Source organism: Corapipo altera, unplaced genomic scaffold (assembly GCF_003945725.1).
Source record: "Corapipo altera isolate COAL_440 unplaced genomic scaffold, ASM394572v1 62, whole genome shotgun sequence".
Lineage (NCBI taxonomy): Eukaryota > Metazoa > Chordata > Aves > Passeriformes > Pipridae > Corapipo > Corapipo altera.
This window is the reverse complement of record NW_020884894.1, coordinates 121426-142768: the sequence shown is the minus strand read 5'-3', so window position 1 is coordinate 142768 and position 21343 is coordinate 121426. Positions and strand designations below refer to the sequence as shown.

The following is a 21343-nucleotide window of genomic DNA, read 5'->3' as shown; positions in this document are numbered from 1 at the left end:
TGTCAGAAGATTGAAATGTATTCTAATAATTCTTAAACGCTTCCTCTTCGTACCAAATCTGTGGGTGTTTTAATATTGCTCTACAGCAGGTAACGTGACTGCTCTGTAAGTGGAAGCACAGAGGCAAGTTTCTCCTGTCCAGCTGCTCATTTGATGCTTGTGTTTTACTGTCTGTGTGTGCTGCCTTGTTCTCTGGTGTTTTGCTCTGAACTCGGTGAGGTGCTAAGATTAGTGCTGGTTTGCTTTTGTCATAATCCTTCATGTTTGTGTGACGGATAGGTGAAAAAGCAGTATTTGTTCTGCTCCAGCATGCGAGGAATCCAGCTCAGGCACTGAGGGCGATTAGTCCCTATGTTGCGGGATAAAAAGCAGACGTGCTAAAATTTTCGGGAGACTTTTTGGTTGTACGTGCTCCAGGGGGAACGCTGCATACTGCACTGTGGCTTCCTACATGATTTTTCTGTTTAAGATTGTTTAACTGCTGACTGCCATTCAGCTGCTGGCCTGTGGTTAACTCTCTTTTACAAATACTGAGCACTACGCTGGCTCTGTTCCTTCTTTCTTTGTTCCTTCAGTGTTTCACTTATATTTTAATAGTTTCATTTACTCTTAGAAATATGGGTTTTTTTCTGCTTCCACAGAGAGACTGTGAGTAGTCTGGCACCACAAAATGTATGAAAGCATTTGAAGGAGTTCAGTAGGAGGGATAATTAAAGGCCAAAGCGATTTTGTGAGCAGTGCAAGAAATTGCGAGGAAATAAGTTGCAGAAAAGAGGGAATAACAGGGAAAGGAAGCAATTGTAAGAAGACAGATAGTATGGCAAATAGAGAGAAGGGTTAAAAACAGAGAGGAATGGGAATAAATATAATGGAAGTATAAAGAATTTTGGAAGGGCGAGGGACATTGGACAGATTTGCATTCGTGGATTAAAAGAACTAAAGGTATTAATATGACGATCTGAATTTTCATCTGTTAAACTTGTTGACTGCAGCATTTAATAAGGTCTGGCTCTGGGAATATTAAATATGTAAACTACTAATATAAAGTGATGCAAACTAGTTAAAAATGTGACTTCTGTGTGAATGTAGAATTTCACTTTATATGTCAAAATAGTTTTTTGTCTTCTAACGTATTTCTGAATCAGCTTTCTTGAAGGAGTTGTTATATTATGGCCTTAACAGTAGCAAAACATTCAACCTGAAAGTTTGCAGTGTGTATATGTGAAATTCTAAGTGATGAACTGCCTGATTAAAACCAGAATACATTTTTTAGGAAAAGTTGTTATTGGTTTTGTGTAAATCCATTTTTAGTACTACGAACTAAAAAAAAAAAAGCAGTGGTGAAGGAAATAAACTGGGGGATAGCAAGAAAGACTAAAAGAACATATGACTGAAAGAACATAAAACTGAAGGTGTAGTTTGAGCATATAATTATTAATGCTTTTAATGAGAATATTAAGATCCAACTTGGTAACTAAGATTTGCTTCAGGAAAGATGGAACAAGTTGTTTGCTGATTTGGCTGGTATAACCATAAAAACTTCGCAGTTTTTATATTGAGGGATATCTTCTGTACAAATATATATTACATTAGTCCTGTTTCAAAGTATGCTGAAATCTCCTTGATTATTCTTATATTTGTCACAAACAACTATTTATTTTCTTGGGTTGAACCATGAATATTTGCAGAAGTGCTGTAATACTTTTTTCAAAACAACCATTTGAAAGTTTGCATGATGGAACTTAAGTAAATAAGGTGACTCATAAGTAGTGCTATGAACCGGTTACTTATGATGCTCTTTTTTGGTGACTCTTCCCATAATCAGAAGTTATACAACTAAATTCATTACTAGACATTCAAAGTATGCTACTTAAAATAAGCTTGGAGATGTACCTCAAAAATATTAAGTATTTGTATCCTGTTTCCATTTTACTGTCGTATTTCGTTTTGCCTTACATTACTGACCCAGTCAATAAGCATATATAAACCATGTCAACTTATGCTGTTTCATTGCATTTTTGCTGATTAATTGCATTTTTCAAATATATTTTAATCAAAAAACATCTTACTGCTTATTTGCACAGTATGGCTTCTAAATCTAAGACACCACTGGGGTCAGAAGATAGCAGATAGCCTGTACAGTGTTTGAACTGGTACTCCAGTTCTAGTTTCCTGAGGATAAATGTGATTGCTCCAATATAAATGTTTTAGATCACAATGACAGCTGTGGAAATTAAACATAGCCAGCAAAATCTATTTTCTGTCTAGCTAAGTAGAGGACAGATGAAAAAATTCCCTGGGTGAATGAATTCTTATGAACAGTGATTAATCTTTTCCCTTTGCTATATTAATTTTATTGTATTGTCAAAAAAAAAAAAACCCTCTAACTTGGATTTCTGTATGTGTTCTTAGTGTTCAGGTTTATCATATAAAGGTGAAAAATTTAGAATATTATTCTTAGACCATTTTGTAGCACACTTTGCAAACACTTTTCTCACCACAGGGAAAAATTAGCCTTTAAGATAGTTTCCAGAGAGTTGCAATGCTCTGTGAATGGAATAGATTTTAAAATTCTGTGAAAATTTGGGCTTTGGGAGAGGTGCAAGATTTCCTATTTCCCAGGACTTTTCTTTCTCCTAATTTATTATGAGCAGTGCTCTATTTTTCAAAACTTTGCCTTATCCTACCTTAAAGTATCTTAAAATATTGAATCATCTGCAGACAATTCTGTTTCTTAAACATAAGTTTTGATACCTGCTTCAGAGGCCATTATAATGCAGAAAAATGCAGAATTTTCTCATAGAGACTGTGTAGCAAGTTAAGCACCAAGAAAGAATGAGAGACAGTACCCTGCCAAAAGGTAACTCTTAGTCATGTTCATCGCTGTTTTACTTGTTTTCTGAGGCACAGTCCTGACTTCTGCAGTTCTGGAGGATTCATTGTCCCTTCTGGCATCTCCTTGGGTTCTGCCTGTACCTTCACCAAACCCTCTCGGTCTGGACAAGTGGTTTGAGTCCCTTGTTTGTGCTTGTCAGAGGAGACAGAACAGCTCTGCCTTTTCAGGGAGCTCTGTTGGTTGAGGCTTGGAGCACTTGAACATGCTGCTGTTAATAAGCTCACATCCCTCCTCTCTGAACCAATTCTTTCTTGTTTCCACAGCAACTTCTTAAGTAACTCCATCTAGCAAAGTATACTTTGTAGCAACTCGCCATTGGAAGCAATTTGATAGTCTTTTTTGTGAACTATACCAGTCCCTGGGTATTTCTATTTGGGCTGAAGAGTCAAAATGAGCTATGGAGTGCTCAGTTGCTGCATCCATTGTGATTTATTTTTTTTCTTTTTTTGGCAAGGTGGGAGAATTAATGTAGGTTGTAGCTTAGAAGTGAGGCTATCGTATGTTATTTGTATATTTTTTTTAAATTTGTATCTTGTGACCCTTAAGATATACAGACAGGTTTTTTTTTGGTTTTTTTTTTTTTTTTTTTTTTTTGTGGGGGAATAAAAAAGTTCTCTTTAAAAAGTTTATTGCAAAGTAAATGGTTAAAACGGAGCTGCAGTTACTTGAAAGAGACAAATATACATTCATTATTTCCTGAGTATGTTGTTTTTATGGGAAAGCAAAGGAAGCAATGGCTGGGTGTCATTAAGGAGTAGCTAGTGGAAAGTGGTGAAATGAGCAATGAGACTTGTAAAGTGTCATGAAAACTGAAACACCAGGGTACAAAGTACTGCTTATCCTCACAGATATGGATACCATATGGCAACATGAAGGGAAATGGAGAGTAGGAGACAAGAATCCTATTATTCCTCACACTTTCATTTGCTTGCTATTTGCTTTGGGCAAATGACTTCAGAACTTGTTCCTGAACCTTCTTCTGGCACAGTATTTATTGACAAGACACCTGTCTTCCCTGTCAGGCTCCTTGAAGTTTCTTCAGTGTAATTCCAGCTTTAGCACTTATTATAATTTTATTGTAATTTTTCTAATAGTTCTGGAATAATATCTTCTTGACTGTTCTTAAGTTAAAATCTATATTAGTTTTCTGGTACTATAACACTTCCTTCTCTTACACCATTTCACTTATTTTCCTTATGAAAGGCAATCTGCTGTGATAGGTTCTTGCTGTCCCTGAAATCTCTGCCTTCTCCTTTTTTCCTTTACCTGCAATTTACAGTCTCTGGTCAATTTTCTGCACCTCTCATAAATATCTTTGGAATCAAATGGACTGATTGAGTGTGCTGGGAAAGACATGGGAAGGATTTGACTTCTGGAAAGATAGCTGTGTGGTCCATGTACCTTTTGAAATGACACAGAGGAGAGCCTTTGTCAGCTCTCAGGGGCTGCCACAGCTGTGGAAAAATTTTGTCACCTCCTCACCTTTTCCTCCTTCCTATCTCCTAAACCGCACACCTCTCTACTGACTAGAGTTTCTTCACTTATCCACTGTTTTGTATTAGTTTCATAGTCCTCTGAAATCAACAGGTCTTCAGTGTTGTTAACCTAAGTCTACCAATACACAGTACAATTATCTTCATGGTAATAGTTGTTCAAAATGTCAGTTCTAGCAACTTTCACCTTTGCTCTTCTGACTTCTGTGCTCGTGAAACTATACTTGAAATTTTCTGATGATGTCCCACAAAGTTAATGGCTGGTAGATAAAACCAAAGCAAAAAGCAAGTGTGTTGTACAACATACAAAACGGGACAGAGGCTTAGCCACTTTCCTTGTTACTTACAGTGAGACTTTCAGCTATTTTGCCTCACACCAGCTGGAGGGACCATTGGTGTTTTTGGCTTTACCCTCATGTAAGGTTGTGGAAGTGAGCAGCTGTGTTACAGCAAGAAAATGTGATTTTTAAGAGCAGGTCCTTTTGTCATAGCAGTTGGTGCTACATCAAGAGAGAACAAGAAAAGCTACCCAGAAAGGTTGTATGGGAGGTCAAGAAAATCGTGAAGAACTCAACAGAAGATGTTATAAAGGGAGCTCTGATGCGTAAGGTTTATGCTTTGTGTGTAGTAATTCTGAAAATTAATGCTTCGTGTGTTATATCAGGCTGTTGTGGGCATGTAGTGGTGAAATTACAGATAATAAATTACTACTCTTTCTACTGAAGCTATATAACCTTTCCTAATTTTAGCACCACAAGGAAATGCAGTTTAGTGGTTCTCTGTGTTATGGAGTTTAGTGCAAATGTTTGAACTTTTCTGTGGTCTAGAAAAGCTGGCATTTTAAGAAGTATTTTGTAGTTACATAGGTTACCATTACACTACTGTAGTGATTTTGTAGTGCTTTGTTCAGTGGAAAACTAGGCTATTTGTGGGGGAAAAGATGTCCAAAGGACATCCTAACTTATGTTCTCTAAAGTAGTGTTTGATATGACACAGCATTAAGGGATAGAATCAACCCCATACATTCTCAATTTTAGAAACAGGGAGAAAACTGAAATACGAAGCTATTCCCACTAGAAATGTTGTAAATCTTACAAAATGTATAAGCTTTCCTCTTCATCATACATCAAAAGCATAAAACTTGGGAGATTAAAATATGTTTTTAATTTTGGTTTGATGAGCAAAACTTTCACTGTAATATTTATTATGAGAGGCTCTACTTGTGTTGCCTCTTCCCTTTGTTCTGTTTATATATGACTTCCTTTCTTCCAAAAAACTAGGAAGTATCGCTTTCACAAAGCTGAAGGATATTGCAATGGTTTGTTCATTTAAGCTGAATCGTAGGCCCACGTGGCAGGCACAAACTTGTCTTTTATTGTCCTGGGTCCCAGAGGACCAGCAATGCTTTCTGATGGCTTCCCATGAATGCCTTTCATTTGTGGAGGAGTTTCAGTGGCTTATGCTGACTGTACAAAGATCAAACAGGCAGGAAAATTGTGGTTTTATGAAACTTAACCAAGATGTTTTGTTTTTTTTTCTCAGAAGTTTTTCTTCTGTAACCTTATTTTTTAAGGACAATATTAGGTCAATTATAGTTTTAGTGGCTGATGGGAAAAAAAAAAGATTGTTCTATAATTTTCTCTTTAAAATTTAAGTATTTTCTCGGTTATTAGAAAATTTTTAGGTGTGTATAAAGAAACTGCTGACCGTAATTGCAGTCTGTCTTTATTGCATTTGGAATCAATGGTATCCAAAATTAAGCTTAAAAAAATGTTGTGGCTACTTGGTCCTGCAATTTGATCTATTTTTGGGCCACTGTGCCTGCAGAGTTTTGCTGAAATCACCCCGTTCTGTGTTTTGTTTTTGGTTTTTTTTTGCCTGGGTACAAAGGTCTGTCAAACAGATTTGACTGTGATTTGACCTGTCAAAGTCTCATTTGTTTCAAGAACAGTGCTTTTTTTTTTTCTCAGAGAGTTTTTGTAGCATTCTTCATAGAGGTTTCTTTTTTGCTCAGCTGTTGGTGAGCTTAAGTATTGGAAAGAGATGTGCAGACCACAACTTCTTTTTAACTGCAGTGATGGCAGCAACGCAAAATTTTCATTGTGTTACTCATATAAAACCTCATGTTTGTCATATGAATTCCGTTTTTGTTGAAGGATTATTTTAATAAGACTAAAATGGCTTAAATTTCTGGAGTAAAACCCGTAGCATCTTTAGAGGTCAGACGTAGCTGAAACTTGAACAGCTGTACAACATGCATCCTAGATTGTTTTTAATTGTCTTCCCTTTCTCTAACAGCAGTAATTCTTGTTTATATTGTCAAGAACCTTTCCACTGAGCACAAGAGCACCATACTTTAAGGTCACATGCTTAACCCCACTACGGGGTTACAATGTAAATGGGCCCCCTTTGTTTTCATTAATGTGTGAGGGGTGGGTGCAAGGCAAGGCTGTTCACAAGGCTTAAATAACTTATTGTAAAAGTGTCTTAAAGAAAGCATATTTTGTCTCCATACCACAGTTGTTTAGCATTACTCTTGTGCATCCAACCGACAGCCAGTTTGGCAATGGATTTTTGTGTGTCATTTTGTTCTTTTGACCTATGATACTTTTTTCTTTCTCTTTTTTTTTTTTTTAATTGAGCTAATGGATTCACCTCAAATAATACAAAACGAAGAAGCTTTTCCTCTTTCTATTCTTGATATCTTAAAAGTAGTAAACAAAGCTGGAGCTGCTCTTTTCCACCCAAACCCCCTTTATGTAAAAATTTTCCATTTGCTGTTTCTGTGTTGATAAAGAGGTTTAAAATTGAGACTTTCTAAAAATGTCAGATTAAATTATTATGCTCAGTGCTTTCAATCAGTTTAAAAATTAGCAAAGTATAGACTTTTAAAATGGTTTTAGAAGTTTTAGGTAAGTCTTATGTTTTTCTGCCTATAGTCACTGATGTACGGAGAAAGAATGATATTGAAATCTTACGAGTTGTTTTGGTTATCCAGAATTGGCCCTGAGTCCCAAGACTTTAGATGATTTCAAACCCAGTGTTGATGGTATTCTGTGGCTGACATTTGTAGTTGGTTTTGTAGGCTAAAAAAGTTGAAGTCATGCTCTTTTTTGGGGGGATATCTCAGTTCCAGGTTGTTTGCTTTTTTTCCATATTTGGTGATAAATTTGGACCGTAAATAAAATTTGATTCATGTCTTGTTTCGAGACTCACAGACTTATACCAGTACATGGAACAGTAGATACATGTGGTTGTGATCCATCCAATGAGATGAATTTGATCCAACGGGGTTGTATGAAGAGTTTCTGTGTGGGTACTGAGAGTATAAACACTGAATGAACAAGGCAAGGAGAAAGGATTATGTCTAGAAGATGCAGTAATGCATGATTATAAAAGCAAAACATCATTTTGAATACAGCAAGTTGCATCTTAGTAGAAATAGTACTTTGTTGATTTTCAAACTTTGTTAATCAAGGTGGAAAATTGGGTTGTGTTTTCTGGCTTGCAGTTGAGACAAAAATAGAGACTTTCCCAAGATGAAAACTCTTCAGTATGAATTTAAGTTTACTGTATTTTGTTCCTCTGTTTTAAGACAGAAATGTTGTGGCAACGTATTTTCACAGATGCTTATCAAAATACTCTTTTTCCTCATAATAGCTCTTAGTTATGTCTTGGGTTTTAATTTTCTTGCACTTCATTTCTGGTAAGAACAACTTACCATTTGTAGTGTTCTCTCCAGTATGAGAATAACTGATTCAACTAGTTGTAAACCGGATGAAATCTGCCATCCTTGAAAGAAGATTATTTAATACTCAGGAACATTTGTGGTAGTTTAATCGGGAAGCAGTTCTGTTGATAAACATTTAAGAAACTTTTTTGTGAAACAACAAAATGTAGAGCGTTTAAGACTGTTAAATGAGCATACAACAAATACAAGTCTTGAAAAGAGAGTTATTATCAATGTCAAAAAATATCAAATATTATTAGAAGGCAGTCTGTGTTCTAGTGAAAATGTTTTAGATATTTTTTTCCTAAATGAATGTAGTTATCCCTGAAAATTGATTTGATATATGTAAAAAGATTGCACAGTGATATCCTAAACAAAAAGTTGAAAAGGGAAAAAAAATAAAGAACAGAAACTCCAGAATTCAAATGCTGAAGAGAGACACCAGGTTTTTATCAAATGGCATGTTTTCCTCTTTAAGAAGAAAAATATTTATATATACAACATTGATAGTTTGAATGATTGTTCAAATAGAATGTACCTCTTACATGTGGACTCTGCTGTGAAGTGTGATTTGCCCTGTAGTGTCATGGTAAAGCAGAAAGTGAAGTAGGTAGACAGTAACATTAACTGGAGATTTAGAGCCCTAGCATGGCTTGTCATGATGTATCTTTAAGGGTAGAAGTTTTTGTATGAGAGAACACAGGTCAGACCTTTCTCCATAAACTGCTCTTTTTCATTTCTTCAGCAACCCAGGAGATCCAAAAGCTTTTCAGGTTAGTGGAGAACATCTCCACTGTGGCGTGTACTCACTTTGTGTCTTTTAAGGATGCTCAGCCAGTTTGTGTTAATACATCCTTGACATTGCTTTTTTACTAGTGGATTAAAAGTTCCTTCTGGAAGAGTGCAGAGGTGATTAGTCAGCCACCTTTGACCTCTCTCTTAAGTTGGACTTTGCAGCTGAACTTGAGAACCCATATCTTGTTTCACATGGCTGTAGAAGGACGTGGTAATGACTGGTGAGGCAGCAGCTGTGATTGTCGTGGTGCAGGGTAACAGAATGCATTGTTATGGGATGCCACAGGGTAACAGTGTTGTCTGTTTTCCAAATTGCATTGTCTTAATTTGTGAGCACATCATGCAAGTGTCATCTCTGCTGAGTAGCCAAAATGCTCAGCACACGACTTTTCCTTCAGAGAGTAATCAATGTGTGTATGTTCACAGTGATCTGATGATCACACTGTTTGTTTTCTTTGTTAGGCACATGAATCATATGATGAAAGTTTATTTTCCCTGACTGAATGTTGTGACATTAATGAAAATTTTCTATGTAATATTTTTTGATCTAGTGAAATTTGCAAATAGTTGGACATTCAATCTTTAAATACTTCTTCAATGTTGTAGCATGGTGTTTTACTGGGACACAACTCTAGCAGAATAATCAATAGCTGCCTATAGCTGGCATTAACTGCCTTATAAAGGGTAGGTTTTACTGATATATTGCATTCAGAAGAAAAAGAAATAGGAAAGAAAATGTTACTGAGTGCTTGGCGTGATGGAAGTTGGCAGCTGAGTGTCTCTAGAGGATGAGAACCTCTGTGGAAGTGACCTGTCCTTAGAAGGGATGGAGGTCTACCTGAGTGTACTGTGTGTTAATGCTCCAGCTCCATGAGTCCATGCTGCAGTTAAGTGGGATGTGACAAAACAGTGACTGCAGGTGTACTGTCTGTGTTGTACCCTGGTGTGTGTGTCTGTATACAGCAAATATGGGCATACACATAAAAGATTAGGCAGAGTTTTAATTTCCTTTAATTTAGGAGGAGCTGTGATTTGTGATTTGTTTTGTTTGTTTGTTTGTTTAATTTTTGTTTGTTTGTTTGGTTTTTTTTTTGTTCTGGAAAAAGTTGTAGGCTTCTCTTGAGCCTTACAGGATGGTAAGTTTGATCAGACATTAACTATAGTGAAGCATTGCTTATTTAGCATTGTAGGTGTACCTGAACTACTGAACTAATTTTGTAATTGTCTTTTTTTCTTATAAGATTTGTGTTGCCTTTATGTACTAGTAAGATATAGTAAGACATACTCCCCTTCATCACTTATAATGGAAAATTAGTGTCCATATATAGGTGGCATGTACATATATTACAGGATTATGTATCATTATGCTCTAATAAGTCAGAATGACATGTGCAAAACTTTATTCCTAAATGTGCTCTGAATGCAAGAGAATTAAGACTACATAGTTGCCTGCTCTTCCAGGAGGAATCCATATTTACTGGAAGGACTGAATCCAAAACAGTGATGGTATACATCATGCCCAACTGTTTTGGGCAACTGTTTGATGTGAGTTAATCAGTAGACCTTTCTGTATTTCTCCTTTGTCAATGCCTCCATTTTTTAAATTTTCTAGTACATTCCATCAGGTTGTACATTTTACACTGCACACCCTCAATGTCATGTCATCACCATTTGCATGGCCTATATGTGAAGTGCCTAGCACATGGTTTTATGTAAAATATACTGTAGCAAAACTGGAGGAGGATAAGGCACTGAAATCAGCCTAGTTTTCAGTTGAGAAACAAGGATCCACAGCTTCTAGAAAAGTGTATTTCTAAATGCTGTTGTCATAATGAACTAATAACAATATCTGGTGGTGCTCTCCTTGCTGCTTGTCAATGTCATATTCCCCATACATTAAGTACATATAGTGTAGGAGGTTCTATTTTGGTTTTATTTCCTATGCTCTTCCCAGCAGTGTGCTCTAAATTTTCTTTCTGTCCCTTTGGCCATGACAGCTTGTATCACTACTGCACTTACATGATTATGAATTTTAAATCTTCACAACGGTGTGCCATGGTGTCACTGGGGGTAATGAAGCTGTTACTTGAGCCAAGTGTGACAAAACTTCATTTCTGAAACAACATGGTGAGAATCCCATTCTCACAGGGATATCCACAGACCCAGTGCATTTAGTGCTGTGAGGATGATAAAGGCATTGAAACCCTTATGTCATTCGAAGATACGATTCAGCTGTATGTGGTTATCTTGCATATGTACTAAATTGCTATTCTGCTATGGCATGTGTCTTAGACAAAGCATGCCCACAGGCACTTCTGGACATGTGGCTTGCTGCTTCATTTGATTGTGGCTTCCAGCTTCTTCATTCTGCAGCGTTTAACCCATTCTGTAACGTGGCTTTCTGTGTTTTAAATGATTTCAGTCAAACTAATGACACCCTAAACTTCTGCACAACTATATTTTAGTACACACTGTGTTAGGAAGCTATGGCTAAGGCAGTAAGTAGCTTGATGGCAACAGGTAGTGGCTTCAATGATGGGAGGAAAACATTGGTATTTAGGCTTTTCCATACTAAATAGATACTGAGATGTGCTATTCAAGGAAATCAGTAACATGACATGTAATTAAACACTGAAGGTAGTCACAAATAAAAATGCAATAATGAATTCAGAATCTAGCACTCACTGTTTTCCATCTTTCTTCATAGTTTGTGGATGACTTGTTTTTGTGAGAATAATGTTAATTTTAGTGATTCCAGTTTGTATTTTGAATGCTACAAGGGCCAGGGGTCTAGTTTGGAGATTTTGGTCCAAATTTTCATCTGTAAATATTTTAAGAGGAGCTTGTATGTAGCTTAGTGTTAGGGCTTCAGTATAAATTAGATGAATCAAGGCAATGCCTTGCTTATGTGTAGAATTATTTCATTAGAATTAGTAAAATTATTTGAGTATTTAATTTGAACTTCAGTTCATTTCAGTGTTTGTGAGGTGCGATTACCTACTTCTGGCTTTGAAGTCCATCATTTTTTCCTCTCCTCTCTACCCCACCCTAAATTATTCAAAGTAGGTGATGATGTTAGTTTTGGGATGCTAAGAAAATTATAGGGTACTCTTTTGGGTTCTTCTGAACGCATAAAACCATTTGTTGTGTGGTTCTTCAGTGCTTATGAGAACTACACATATTTGTTGCTGATGAAATTCAGACTACTGGCTGAGCAAGCATGTGCAGGTTGTGCTTTGCATGATTCAGCATTGCAAAATATAAGCTGTCCAGAGTGCAGATTAGCCAAGTGAGTCTTGTAGTGCATCTTAGCTCAACTGATTTCAGCAATAGTAAATAATCACTGAAGCATGCACTGCTGTGCAGTCCTTCAGAACTTAAGTGTTCGGCGTAACTACTGTTTGCATGTGACCAAAATGGAAAAAGGGAGGTGTATACAAAGGAGTGAATTATAACAAAGAGCACTTTCTGCTTCAGTTCTTGCTCAGAAAACATATGTTCAGCCATGCAGGCAACAGTTGGGCTAAAGACACTGTAGGTTTGGAAACAAAAGGCATGTTCTTTTCTTGCATTCACAATGTTTTCAAACATATTCACTTGTTAGGGACTGGCCTGTCAGCTGGATCTTCTTGCAAGCGTGATTTCTTTTTCCTGACTTCTTTCAAAAGCTTTTTCCCCACAATGTTTTACACTTCATATAATCCACTATGCATGGTAGGCCTGCCTCATTCTTTGTGCTATTGATGATTCAGAGGTGGAGGGGCCATGCTCTGGGAGAATGTGGCTGAAGGGTAACCTTTCACTCACCCATACATCTGAAGACGCTAAGCCACTCTTATGCCAAATATCTTGAGTGGTTTGGTTGCTCTTTCATGGTGAGATGGGTTATACTTCACCTTTAGAACATTGCCAAACCAGTTAGTGCAGCAAAAATACTTGGAAAGTGTTGATCTTTATACATTTTTTTACTTTGTAAATAGGTATTGAATATCTTACAGACACCCATCATAACTACAGTGAATCATCCAGTAAAAAGGATGATTTCCAAAAATTTCCAATTTTTTTCTCAATTGGAAATTCGTTCAGTTGTGGCATGCCAGAGTAACCAAAAATTACTTGGTCATTACTTCTGTTTGGATTGCTTTTTCCTAAATATATGGTTCAAGACCCAAGTAGAAATACACTTATACAGGCATAAAGTAATGGTTATTTCCAAGTCAACTCTACCTGGTTTAATTTATGACCTTTAAACTCATAAAACTAGAAAATGTACTGCTTTAGCTCCACAGGTATAGATAAATGGTACAACTTTCTAGTGCAGACAAGACTACAGTTTCTCTGAAAAAGTCCAAGTGATCTACTCACTGTAGGTTTTTCTAGGTCAAACTACTCATCTATCAAGTCAGGTATTCATCCTTTGCTGTCAGCAGTGAATACCTCAAAGGGAGGCAGGGCTGCCAACATTTTAATGCATGTAGACTTGTATATAGAGCTTAAACATATGTCTGACTTTAAGCATTCTGCTTTATAATTGGGTTATGTACTTGTTTAGTTTTGATGTGCACCATTGAATATAATACTAGGAGAGAATGTATATTCTTTGTGGCAATGGTTTCACATCAGCAACTTGAGTTGTCATTCCTTTTACCCTACAAAAATTACACGTCTTTCATAAAATTTTCTAATCCTTTATATTTTATTTAAAATAGACATAATATTTGACTTTAAAATCTGGGTTTGCATTGGAAGTTCTCAATCAATAACCAGAACAGTAGGGAGTTTCAAGTTGGCTTGTGGATTATTCATGTGTTTTGTTGGAGTACTGATAGTGTTAGCTGAATTTTCAGCAGCCTGGGAAATTACCACTGATGAATGTCCAATGATTATAATATCCCACATAAGGCCCTTCAGACCATGAGGATCATTTAGTCAACTAGAAAATCCTCAGACAAGAAAACTCTGTGTAAATATTTTCTAATGGAAGGTGCCAGCAAATACATCCTTGCCAACATATGTCAAAACTGCCAGAAGATCTGTGAGGATGGGGATTAACTTTTTAGCAGTGTCATCTTAAGAGCTTTGACAGGGTAACATTATTTAAATGTTTTTCTTTGACTGTGTATGACTGGAAAGATGCTAACGGTAGATAAAACTAATATAAAGCAGTTAATGATACTGACATATATTCCAAGTCTGCACTCTTTTCTTTACTTGAGGTCTGTGTCAGAAATCCTTGAGAATACTACAGATGTAAAATAAATTGTCTTTTCCTTTTCAAATGAAATTTGATGATTCGTCTCCAGTCTGATACGAGGAAGCACACACTAGTATATTGCTTCTTTTGAGGAATTTTGTTTTGTTTTATAGGCTCCTTAAAAGTAAATTATGTTTTAGATGTTTTAGTGACTTCTCTGACTCTCAGAAAGAAAATAGTTAATAATAATTTCTTTCCTTTCAGCTCCCATGGGCCTACCTTCATTGTACAGTTTGCATATAACAGCTAGTAAGAGTAGAATGTACTGAACCTTAAACAAATCTATTAGGATCACCATGGCAAGAAACCGGGAAAATGGCAGGAAAAACGAACAATGATTTTGTAAACCCTCCAAAGGTCAGAAAAAGGCTTTCAGTAAGTATGCAGAGGCTAGAAATCAAATCCCATTTCCTATCATAAGAAACCAGTTGTTTTAGCAGCAGTGGTTAATGTACTGTATGTGAAAGATTTAAGACTAGTTGGAAAGCTTTGCTTCTGTTTTATTAGGCTGCTATTGAAAAGCCAACAGCATAACTTCAACTAGGTGCTTTGAGATTTCTTAATGGGCTGTCAAGGGCAAGACACCAGGTCTGTGCTATACTAGCTCTTTCCTGTACATTAAAACAACAGGGGCCAAATGATCATATACAGAAGTATGAATTACTTGATGCTTTCTCTGTTCCATATGGTCAACCATGTCTTTGGCAATTAATCATGTACAGAATCAGTTGAGTGCTCTCTGAAGCATTGAAGTCAACATTTAGTTGTACCTGTGCCAGTGGGGGCAGTGGGGGTTGCGAGCGTAAAATAGCAGGATGAGGAGCTGCTGGCGCCGAAGCCAGAGCAGCTGGCTTCTATAAACAACACTTTTTTCCTCTTTACCTTTTTTTTTTTTAAAAAAACTTTTCTTTGACAAACATGAGTCATTTTTCAATATCATCCAAAACATGCGGGTTGCTGAGTGAAGCTGTGATATCTGGCATAGTGGATTAATAAACAAAAGGCAGAGAATTGGGTTTAATGTGCCCAAATTACTGGGTGATAACTTAAACCATACTGGCTGTTTCCATCATATCAATGAAAATGAGTGCATTTGATTGTATTTTAAAAGTAAAGAAGAAATGAGCAATGTTTTGTAAGCAATTACTAGCTTTTTTTATTATGGAGGAATTACAACATGTTAAATTAACATGGCTTAATAGATTTCAGCTTCTTTTCCTCCACCCCTTTAAAAGGCACCATGTTCTAGTTTTGTAGAATTTCATCAGGATACTTTTTGCACTGAAAGCAAAATAAAATGACAAAAATAACAGGGAAGATACAGAACAACATTTCATCTCTGCTTACAGATTTTACTCTTATGTTTTTCCTTTCTGTATTAGTTATTGATTTTTTAGAGATAACTGCTATGTTAAAGTAGGAGTGGTTGGTAAAGATTCAGAAGCTTATCCTGTTCAAACTGGTGGTGAGTAAATTAAATCTAAGAGTGAAAAATCTGATTTGTTGACCCAATAAAGTAGAACCAAGAGGCAAACTGTCCCAAGTGCCACTTTAGTTCAGACTGAAGGCTAATTTGTTTGACAGAACACTAGGCTTCATGTCTCCAGCTATACAGTGTTTTTAACCTTAAGTCTGGCTCCTCAAGAGGTCTGTATTGAAGGAAGGAAAAATCTAGCTTTAGAAGATTGAAAATGTACCAGTGTGGGGTTTGGAGTGTTTAGATGTTGCTTTTACTTGCATGTGTGTGAGCATGTCATAGTATTCACCCAGGATGCACACAGTTCAGCAGGGTAGTGGCCTATGGATGTTAAAACAGAGTTTCTTTTGCTGTGTATCTAAGAAAAAAATATTACTGTAATCCTGTTACAAAACCTAGTTTAAATTTTTTAGGTATCTAATTTTGAGTGTATTTCCTGGGTGAATAGAAAGACTTGGTTATAACAGCTTCTATTCAGTCCCATCTAACTGATATATTTTGTCAGTGGGAATGAGAGGTAATAGGGTGTTGGTCTCTTAAAATCTAATCTTAGTACCTTCCTTTCTTACATAATGAGAGAAGATGCTTTGATGGCTGCTGCCTGATAGGTCAGTAGAGCATTAGATTAGTTCTACTGCTGTACCAGGAGGAAGTCAAAGAGTTTAGTTTCCTAGATAGTATGTTTAATGTAGAAGGCTGGATTGACACACTTTATTTATATATATATATATATTTTTATATATATATATATATTTATATATATATGTAAGATATATGTTTGTATACCCTTGGGCTTTTTTGAGAGGTGGGTTGTGTGTTTGTTTTTAAGACCCATGCCATTTGGGATTTACAAGGAAAGGCTTTAAATACATTAATAGATCTATAAGGAGAATTGAGTAAGATTTACTGAAAATATTAACAATACTGCTTATTAAAATGATATGCTGAACAATGAAACAAGGAGTTGCTTCCCACAAGTGATAAGCAGTTTGCATAATCTCATTGCTTAAGTTGTCCAGGATATGTTTTTGCCAGCTCAGGAAGCAGAAGAAAGAAAGTTTCAACAGTTTGTAAACATTACCACCCTCAAGAATCTCTGTGAACACAAGGATGAGATAAGACAGGCTGTAGGGCTGGTTGCATTGTTTATTTATTCTACTGTCCTGCAGTCCCATGTGTGCTGAAAAACACTGAGTCAGTGTTGAGTCCAGTTCAGAAATGTGAAGGCTTCACTCAGCATTGGGCAAAGGGGGCCTCTGCAGACAATTATCTGTCATTGAAAGAATTGAGACACAAGATCGGATTTTCTTTGATGGGATGTGCAACTATAGTGATGTTCAGAAGGTCATTCCTGCTCTCTAGAGAAGGGGTGGTATCAGCCGGGTTTCAGATGGATTTTTATCAGTGTTGATGTGAGGAAATGGCTTTCCCAGCTGATAACATCTTTGACCGAGTTTCTTGAACCCTTGACCTTTATCAGTCAAGGTATAAAATCCCCTTGTTAAAAATAAATCCCCAAACAAGTTACATGGAAAAGAAAGGAACATGTTCCTTTCAAAGGAACATGTTTTTTAATATTATTTTACCCAGAATGCTACTTTATTTGTTACAATTTGAGATTTTTATTGAGATTATAAGAATAGCAAGTTATTAAGAAATGCCTCTATAAAAGCTACACATCAAGCCCTGCACTCACATTCCAGGTAACCTCACTGCCCTCAACACTCCTAGAAAACAAGTAAATCAGTTGAATGGCTATGTATTGTTGTTGTATGTTGCTTAACCATACTATTTCACTCTCCAGGTAGCTGCAACTGTTCTCACAGGGCTTAATAAAGAAGCGTTTATGATGTCAGTGTCAAACTATGCATTTGACTTGAACTATGCACATCACCACATAAATGAAGGGTGTTAACAGAAGGCTGGAGCAATATAATTTCTCTCGGTAAAAATTAAGTTCAGTTTGCAGAGTTACGATGTTCCTGTAGATGGAGGGGACTTCAGGTAATGGAACTCGGAACCAAATTTACAATTTGACCAGCTCCACAGAATTCATGCAATAGCATTATGGGATTGTGACTACTTGGAGAAGTGATCACCCATCCCTGACTGATAACAATCTAATAACATCCTCTCTTTGTTAGATTTTAACTAAAAATTCTTTAGGAACTATCAGTTCTCCATGCTCTGCACTTTGTGAATCACTTATGTTGGGGATTTTGATGTTTGTTGCCTGCAAATAACTATTCTTTCAGCTTTGGGAGGCAGAGCATCTTTAAACTTGGGACTTTACTGCAGTCTCGGAGAGAAGTAGGCACGTCACTGTCACCAGTGGGTTTCCCTGTCCTGTTGTGATTAATGTGGCCATCCAAGGATTCCGAAAGGGAAGTTTGGTGGGCTGTGGTCTAGCTGTATGGCTGTGGTTTGGTCATCCTATAACAGAGAGAAACTGTAGCTGTAGTGCTGTGTCAAGACTTGTACATGATAAATATAAAAGTTAAAGCCTAAGTAGATATATTTATTGTGAATGACAAGGAGTGTTAATTTACACTCATTAAAGAATGTACATCTCATGTGTGTTTTCACATGCTGAAGTCCTCTATCAAATCCTGCTTTAAACTGTGCAGCTGCTGGAAGTGAGGCTGTAAGGTCAGGATTGTTGAAGTTGGCGGATATTAGAGCTTGTGGAAAAGATGTTGTAGGTCAGTGCAAGGGAAACCCATGTCAGGGAATCCTTATCTGAAAATGCTCTCTGGCTTTTTGTTTGCTTTGTAATGTCAAACCAAGGTCAAGAATGTGATCTGTATAGACAGAGTTTTGAACATTTTGAGTTTTTACAAGAAAATGTTCTTTTTGATGTGTAAGTCCCATATGATGGGCTAATGCCTTTTGGTAGACCAACTGATAGAACTGGGAGGTGGGGAGAAAGATGCTTTTTGCTCTTTGTCATCAGACATTGGTACAATAAAATTATTTTCTGTCTCTGTGAACCCTGTCATGCTTGTCTTATGGAATGACCAAGGTGGTAGTAATGCTACTGCTACTTTATGTAGCTTAAGAAGTGTGTAATCTGCATGTTATTGTTTCTCGTGGAAAAAAAAACCCTTTCAGACCCAGGGTAGATCTTCCTGTTTTCACAAACTAAAGATGATAACAATCATTTCTCTCACAGAATCCCCAGAGGAATTTTAGTTTGGTAGGGCAGAATGTAACGTGTATGTGATTTTGAGGAGGAGGCAATATGCCATGTGTTTTTGTCACATTGTTCCTATAAGAGAGATTATGCTGGGAATAGGAATTGCAGCTCTTAGTTATGTTTGAGTTGTGTTTTCAAAGTCACATATGCAGCTCTTCAGGTTAGAAACTTTTTTTTTTTTGCCTCCTTTACTGTGGAAAAAATAGGTTTGTGCAAGCATTCTGTCTATTCTGTCATCCTTCCCAAAAGCATTTAGATACATGTTCTGCAAACATATCAAAGTAAATGAAGGTTAGAATAGCAAAAACAGTTAAGTGTATATCAGTGGCTGGTTAAGGTGAAAAAGACAATATCTTCCCTGGAGGAAGAGACTGTTGCATTGACTCTGCCGTGGTGACTCTGCTGCACATCAAGTCAGCACATGTGCACTGGTGGACATCTGGCTGGTCAGTAGTATAAGCATCAACACGTGCCATGTCCTTCCCAAGTTGGCAGGGATTGGGAAGTGTAGGGGAAAGAAGGGAAGGAAGTGGTAGGTGAGTTAGTGAAGGCAAAGATGGAGTGATGGATTTAGAGTTAGCTTGCTGGCTGGATGAAGGATGATAGGAAGATCTGCATTTCTGTTACACCAATGTTAATTGTCAACACAACATTTGGGAAGGCCAGTAACTTTCAGTCTGCAGAGACTGTGTGTCATCATACTGTGCAGATGACTTAAATAAATTGCATTTATAGATATGTATATTTTTAGCAGGTTTTAATTTATTCTATGCGTGAAAATATTTTTCTACTTGTTTAACTGAAATATTTAATGATAAAGAGAACATGGGGACATCATCAGAAATTCCTTTCAGAAGATACAGTAAAAACAGGTGTTTTCATTAGCTTTACCAAAGAGCAAATGGGGAGAGTGAAATCTCCCAACAAATGCATTGAAGAAAATTCTTCTAATATTATTTGATACCAGATAATATTTAGAAAAGAAAGGAACTACGCCTCAAGAAAATGATGCCTAGTATGCACAATGTCTTGTCGTGATACTTAAGGCAATGAGATTTTAAGGTTTACCTTATATGCCATGTATATTGATTAAATACCAAATATATGGTGGCCATTTCTAACCATCATTTACTGTATTGATTTGTCAGCAGTGGAACTGTAATAAAAAAAGCTATTGATTTACTGTCCTTATTTGCTTATGGGCTTTTTATTAATTTTACACATTGTTTCCTATTTCTAGATTATAATTTTTATGTGTTTCCTCTCTTTAAGACAAGTCTGGTCCTCTCCGAAGTTAGAAAAGAACAACAGATTGAGGAACAAAGGAATGAAACCATCAACTGCTTCCTGCTAGTCCTTAAGGAGCGACAAAGGCTGCGTAAAGAATGGACAGTAAGGTGGGAAACACTCCTATAAATCCCCTTGCAAACTGACATTTTCAAAAAAATTTCAAAATTTTCATTGTTCAAATAGTAATTCCTTGAATGGAATAGTCAGTGTCTCTGCTTCTGATTTCAGAGTTACTTTGTGGGGTAGACTGCTCCCTTACTGTGCTCACATAATGGAGGCTATTGATAATAGCTTGAGGCAACATATATATATATATTTGAGGATTGGTGCCACCTCAAGTGCCCTGAGGTTTTCCATATATTGCTGACAATATGAGCAATGCTCTTTGCTGGCATGCTATGCTAAATGGACACACTGGTTGGCTGCTTTCTTTGTGATCCTGCCATTTTCCCGTGGGATCCAACTGGTGTTAACTGGGTTCTGTTGGGTGAGATTGGCATAAGTGTATGTATTGCTGGAGTTCATATTATGACTGGTTTATTATATGTAGGTCTTAATAGAACTCATTGCCATGGTAATAGATCAGGTCAACAATTTTAAAAAGACGTTTGTGTTTCTGTTTGGAAAGGTTTGTTACTGGAATGTAGCCTGAATGCATTTCAGAAGCTACAGCTACACCATACTTTTGGTTTGCTCAGAAACAGGTGAATAGAAGCAGAATTTCCACCATATGCCACCTTATGTCTTTCTCTTTAGCTGTTAAATGAGTTGATGTCACCCTTTTCCACATTTATTTCTAAAAGCTTTAGATTTATACTCATTTCATAATCTTACTATTTTCTTGTTCATGATTTACATTAAGTATCTATCAGTCTATGAAACTTTTCTACCAAATATACAGCTTTTCTTTTAAACCAGGTGTTCTTATTTAAAATTAAATACAGTTTTTACTAAAAAGTAATTTTTAATGCAGAATTTGTAAATGAGATTTTTTTAAAATGAGATTTAACCCTTAATTGGCATTATTTTTTACCTGCACTAAATATTCCATTTAAGGGAACTCTTCTGTGGTTTGTTGTAGTTCTTGAAAACTGGGATAACTTTTTAAAAGCAATCTGTAGATTTTGGATCTGACACTTGAGTGTCTTTGCTGTTCCAGACAGTTACAGTGAGTGGACTTGAAATATTTTAGAAGCTTTAGATAAAATATAA

General features: G+C 36.5%; 1 protein-coding gene across 5 annotated transcripts in view; it reads left to right on the top strand.

Moving 5' to 3' along the window:
• Positions 1-21343, top strand: part of FTO (FTO, alpha-ketoglutarate dependent dioxygenase) — a 169569-nt gene that overhangs the window by 81795 nt on the left and 66431 nt on the right. For all 5 annotated transcript variants that reach the window (XM_027646851.1, XM_027646848.1, XM_027646852.1 and 2 more), the window contains exon 8: positions 20114-20238. In XM_027646851.1, coding sequence (XP_027502652.1) covers positions 20114-20238 — 125 coding nt within the window. The remainder of the gene's footprint in view (positions 1-20113; positions 20239-21343) is intronic.